Raw genomic sequence first — 6,000 nt, 5'->3', positions numbered from 1 at the left:
ATAACATATAAAGAATATATAATTAAAACTACATGTACTTAAAGTATTTTACAAAACATTACTTAATGAAAATTCAATTACTTAACAGTAAAAAAAAAAAGGGTCTGAATAACTGCAACAACAATTAGAAGTCAGGAAGAATGAATTGAATTTGAATTTAGCAAAACAGAGGAACTATTTAGTAATGAATGTTGCATAACAAACAGCAATACTGAACTCAATCTAATGTGTCGACAAAATGAAGTTCAGGAACGTTTACAGGGATAAAGGAATTATGAAAAAGTTTCCAACATAGCTTAAGCAAGCATACGATATGGTACAGGCTTACGGGAAACAGCTGCAATTTCGATGGCAGCTTGGATAGATGCAGAAATAGTTAAAGAAGACAAAACCAAGTTAGTTATTGATCAAAACAAAGTCAAGTGAGCTCTAGAAAAAATTACGCAGTCTCTTTTTAGACACTTAATGCAGGACTAGCATTATTGATTGCGTTTTTTTTTTTTTTTGATGGCAGAATCGATAATACAAAAGTTCAATTAATAGTTAAATGTTCGACTAAATATTAACCTGCTACAATCAATAAGAAACATTATACTGTATGTCAAGAGCCCGGTGGTAGGTATTTTTTCCATTTCACACCTAAAAAAGTTCAAAAGCATTTGAAACACGCTGAAGTAATTGCTCAGAATATATATTAATTTTTTAAAAATAATGGTGCCGATAAAAGCTTAAAGCCGATAGTTATGATTCTACTCAGGGCCGTCTTAAGGCCATCGGGGGCCCTAGGCTAGACTTAATTTGGGGGCCCCCTTTTTCCATAGTAAAAAAATTAAATCAAATACTAAAATAGGAAACATTTATTAAAGCAATGATAAAATTTATATGTGACGTTTACGTGATTTTTTTCTTGAAAATTCTTTAATAATATCATCAAAATCAATGGTTAAAAGAACATCTGATTCAATTGACATTAACGACAAACAGTTCAACCTTTCTTGCAGCATGGTTGAGCGGAGTTCATTTTTTATAAGTTTTAGTTTTGAAAATGATCGCTCGCCAGTGCAATTTGAGACCATCATTGACAGAAAAATTCTAAGGGAAATTTCAATATTTGGAAAAGTTGATTCCAAGTGGTCTCTTTTTAATGTTGAGTAAAATTCTGTAAATGAATGTTCATCTATTGAAATGTAATATTTAAATTGCTGGCACTCAAAAAAAAGTTCATTTTCATTTATGTCCTTCTTATAAATTTGTGCTAGGTTTGAACAATGGTCTTTTAGTTCAACATTGGCAATTGTTTGAATGTTTACTAGAAATCCGAAATTGTCATTGATCTTCTCATATGCTGATGTTCTTTTTTCTAAATTTGATGTTAGTGAATCAATAACAGGAAGGTATGTTTCAATTTTGAATTTATAACTTCCCTGAAATTCCAATTCTTCAGCCTCACCATCAAAGAAGGCCATACGTCGGCTTCTTTTTTTTGTTCTTTTTGAAGAATCTCTGTAGTCAGTGTTTGGAAGCAAGATTTTGGCTTTTTCCTGGTAATTCTCAAATTGACTCCTCAAATCTTTAATGAAATGCAACAATGACTTTAGAATCCGAACTGCAACATCCAGGTTTAAATTTTCTTTCTGTAAAATCTTCGATGTTTCATTAAAATGACAAAGAATATCATTCCAGAAAATTGTCAGAAAAACAATCTCAAAAGTGTTCATTTTCGTGATGAGATTTTGAGCATCATTTTGAGTTTCTTTTGACTGACTTATGTCCTTGATCAAAAATTCAAGTGCTTTTTTAATCTCATCATAACTGTCATGCAGACAAGTCACAGCATCTGCACGTGCTGATTATCGAGTTCCAGAAAGCTGTTTGACAATTTTTTTGCCTTTGCCAACAAAAGACAGAAACACTTGCCAACGATGAGTTGATGCAGAAAAAAAGTTGTAGAGGCATTGAACAAAGTCAAAAAAAATAATTGCTTCTAAACAACATCCAGCTGCACTGTTGCCAACCAGATTTAAAGAATGTCCAGCACAAGGAATAAACAATGCTGATTCACTTTTGTCTTTAATCCTCTTTTGTAGGCCTGAGTACTGTCCTGCCATATTTGATGCATTATCGTATGCCTGCCCACGACAGTCAGATATTGAAATTTCATTTTCTTGTAAAAAAATTCAAAACCACTGTTTCTAAATGTTCAGCTTCATGCCCGTGAATGGGAACAAATTGCAAAAAACGCTCAACTGGTGCCAAGTCTTTAACATATCGAACTGTAAAAGTTAATTGATCTACATGTGACAAGTCTCGAGTTGAGTCAACGCTGATTGAGTAGTATTTTGCTTTTTTTAATTCAGAAAATATTTCGCTCAAAACTTTATTTCCCATTAGGCATATAAACTCCTCACAGATATTGGCGGAGAGGTATGAAGTATTACCTTTTCCAGAATTTCCATGTTTTTTCATGTGTTCATGTAGGAATGGGTCAAACTAGCTAAGTAACTCAAGAGTTCCTAAATAATTACCATTTTGCTCTGAACCAATGGTTTCATTGTTCAGAGCAAAATGGCAATCCTCTTGATCACAATTGTTCACGAAATGGCAATCCTCTTGATCACAAGAACTTTACAACTGCAACAATTCTTTTCAGCACATTTTGCCAGTACAATTGTTCGTTATGTAACTGTTTTAATAATACAGAGTCAAGCTGGCCACTTTCTCTCTGCCGACTGGAGTAAGTAAGCATATTTTTGTGATGTTCAGAACCATTCTCGTGTCCAGATATACATTTTAAGGCATTTTTCCAGTCATCAAATCCAGTTGTGGAAAAATTAGAGTGTTTGCTGGAGAATAAGGTACAAGCAAAGCAAAAAACAGAACCTGTTGAAGGTGAGTATAATAGCCATTCACGATTGACAAATTCGCCATTGTGTAGTTCACGTCTAAAGCAAGATTTTGATAAGTACCTTTTTTGTCCGCAACTCAACCTTTCCGAATTTTTGAAGCTCCCATCATTGTTCTGGCACATGGACGGGCCATTAGAAATCCAAAATGATTGAGCTTCTTGGGATAACTGATGCCACAATGCTGGGTCAGTTTCTTGAGTAGTTTTTGTTGTTGCGTTTGGATAAGTTTTAATTTGATTTGATTCTGGCTCCTGGGCTGGTTCTGGCTCTTGTACTGGTTCTGGCACCTGTGCTGGTTCTGACTCTTGCTCTGGTTCTGGCTCCTGCTCTGGTTCTGGCTCCTGTTCTGGTTCCAGTTCCTGTTGAATTTCTAGAGTTTCATTTGGCAACAAAGCACTATCAATGCTTAAGAAATTTGAAGTTGGACAAAGAAATACATCTTCGGACACAACAGGCTTTGACTTTTGTACCAAAAGAAATGATGTCAAAGGAAGATATTTTGAAATGTCTTCTTTTGCTTTAGCGGCTTTTTTCCTCTTTGCAGCACCACTTTGATAAGTCCGATTAGACATGTTAAATGACTTTTTTTCAAAACAGATGTTTTAAGTTGATCACAGCAATTTCAAATTCAATCTAATGGGATATTTTAAGTGCTTGTATTTAACACTTCTTATCGGAAAATTTATGTTTATTTTCGGACGCATGCATGCATTTTTGCTTATCAAGAAAAAAAAAATTCCCTAGGGGGCCCCCAAACTGAAAAACTGATACTTTTCTAAAAATAATTAAAAAAAATCTTATCAAGAAAAAAATTATTCCCGAGGGGCCCCCAAACTATGATTTCTTCAGAAAATTTAGAAATATAATTTTTTATTTATATAAATTTGAAAAAAAATCCAGACACATTTTGGGGGCCCCTAAAAATCGGGGGCCCTAGGCTGCAGCCTACCTAGCCTATGCGTTAAGACGGCACTGATTCTACTTGTGTTAAGGCAGGGTGGTCAGGCGGAGACATTGGCTGAAAGTGAAAGTAGAAAGAAAGCTTAACTGGCTGGTTTACGCACTCTATACAAATGAACTTCCTTTGCGTTATCTAGTGGCAACTCTTGATAGAGAGACTTTGAGCAGCAACAAATGGAGAGGCAATATTGGAAAGTTGTTAAATGACGTAACTGGTCTACAAATTAATCCATCCTTTCAAAAAATTGGTTTTTTTTTTTCATTACTTAAAAAAATCCTTTTATTACTCTAAAGGATGAAGTAATCAAAAATTTTTCGATCGGTTTTATGATTCTAATGGCAGAGACTATTTTAGGGGTATAAAATAGCCTCTGCCATTAGCAGCGGAAATATACCCGCAGACTTGACTTTACTTGAAATTGAGCCAGCTAATCATTCCAGATATTTAACAACTGCCAGCAAACTTTGCAGAGTTTGGGTCTCAAAACATGAGTTGAAGGGCGAGAATTTAAAAAACCTTAAACTAATAATTGAGTTCGTTGTGGGAGTTTACATGCCTATGTGGTTTAAAATTAAAGTCAAACACAGGTTTACTGAAGGATCGAGACTCATTACTTACCAACTTAGCCTTTTGAAACATCAATCAAGTAAAGTAGTTGCACTTTTTATGCAAACAGCTTGACGTTCAGCTTGGTATGCTTTCTCTGATTCCGTCATACAGAATATGCTCTGCTCAGAGAATGTAGAGGAAAGAAAAAACGATCTACAGTTAATTGTGAAAATCAGAAGCTCCGGTGGCGAAAAGGTTCAAACTGGTGATAAAAATGTGAGAGCTAGAATAACTCCAGAAATAAATCCTAATCCAACAACACTTATACAGCGAATCGGCTGGACTTTCTCCTACGAGCCTATTCTTACTTGTGATCTGACAACAGAAGACGCAAAACATATTATATTTCAGCCAGTGGATGTTTCGTATTGGATTTGTCATGGGCACTCAATTGAAAGATGAGTTAAAGAGGTAACAATCGGTCAAAGAAAGAATTGAACTTAATGACAAAGTTTAAAAAAATGTAAGTTTTGTTTTGTTAAAAAATTATAATAAAAAGAATTCTAATTTTAATTAATAGACAACTAAAAAATAGATAAATGATTATAAATAGATACTGCTATAAAAGTTTTAATAATAATAGATTATTTAAAAAAAAGTTTAACCCATCAAAAATATACAGCCACAAGCAAAATTTTGTGAATTTAAATAAATTTGAAATCACGATTCCCGGTAGCTATAGCATCTGCTATAGCTACCGGGAACCACTTACCACTTACAACCACTTACAATTACCCCGGGTAAATATTTATACTTAAATAATTTTCACATCTATATTCAAAAAAAAACTTTAAAAAAAGTGACAAGATTTCGGGAAGTATATTTTTAACAAGTTTCTAACTGCTTTAAAAACAAGCAATTTGAAAGTTTCAAACAAACTTTCTGAACAAAGTTTAATACAAAGATAAAATATGTATGCATTGGTTTCACGTCAAAGTAGTGGCCAGCCATTATCAAGCGTCCAAAATTAACCACTTTAGTTCTTGTAAGTGTACAATTAAATACGGGACTATTAAACAACGGATTAAAGAAACTGGTCAGAACTGTAAACCAAACATCAAGCAGCAAGATGATAGGGCCAAATATAGAATATAGGGATTTTTTAAGAGCAGGTCAACAGTTAAGTGATTTCTTCACCTGCAGTGACTTTAAAATTATTGACGTTAAAGGAGATTCTGGTACAGTTTGGGTTGTTGCTCTCTGCAATGATTTATCAAGTCTTGTGAGTCATGTTATTCCGTCTCGCAAAATTTCTGGTGGATATTCTTTTAAGCCACCTCAAAATCAACCGCTCACTCAAACGACTGGCAAAGACACTGGAGTAAAGATGACAAATTTTTGTGGCGGTATCAGAAAATTTGCCAGAAACTCACTCCAACATTGAACAAATCTGGTCACTGAATAATGCAAATAGAGCCAAACTAATTTTGGCTTGCGATTTGAAAGTTGCAAATATAATTTGTAGTCTTCAAACTCATTCAATACTCAGTATACACCCTTCTACATTGTATAACGTTGAGTCCA

At 34.1% G+C, this 6,000-nt stretch overlaps 2 protein-coding genes across 2 annotated transcripts; both read right to left on the bottom strand.

The window, feature by feature from the left end:
* Positions 1-878: 878 nt before the first annotated feature.
* LOC136085609 (uncharacterized) lies at positions 879-1,718 on the bottom strand. The gene has a single exon (XM_065806932.1). It carries the CDS (start codon positions 1,716-1,718, stop codon positions 879-881), a length of 840 nt encoding a protein of 279 aa, XP_065663004.1.
* Positions 1,719-2,614: 896 nt separating this feature from the next.
* On the bottom strand, positions 2,615-3,478 carry LOC136085608 (zinc finger MYM-type protein 5-like). Its single transcript, XM_065806931.1, has one exon. The coding sequence runs from the start codon at positions 3,476-3,478 to the stop codon at positions 2,615-2,617; it is 864 nt and encodes a 287-aa protein (XP_065663003.1).
* Positions 3,479-6,000: the final 2,522 nt, after the last annotated feature.

This window comes from Hydra vulgaris, chromosome 09 (genome assembly GCF_038396675.1).
Source record: "Hydra vulgaris chromosome 09, alternate assembly HydraT2T_AEP".
Classification (NCBI taxonomy): domain Eukaryota; kingdom Metazoa; phylum Cnidaria; class Hydrozoa; order Anthoathecata; family Hydridae; genus Hydra; species Hydra vulgaris.
The sequence above is the reverse complement of the archived record's forward strand: the minus strand, read 5'-3'. Positions and strand labels throughout refer to the sequence as shown.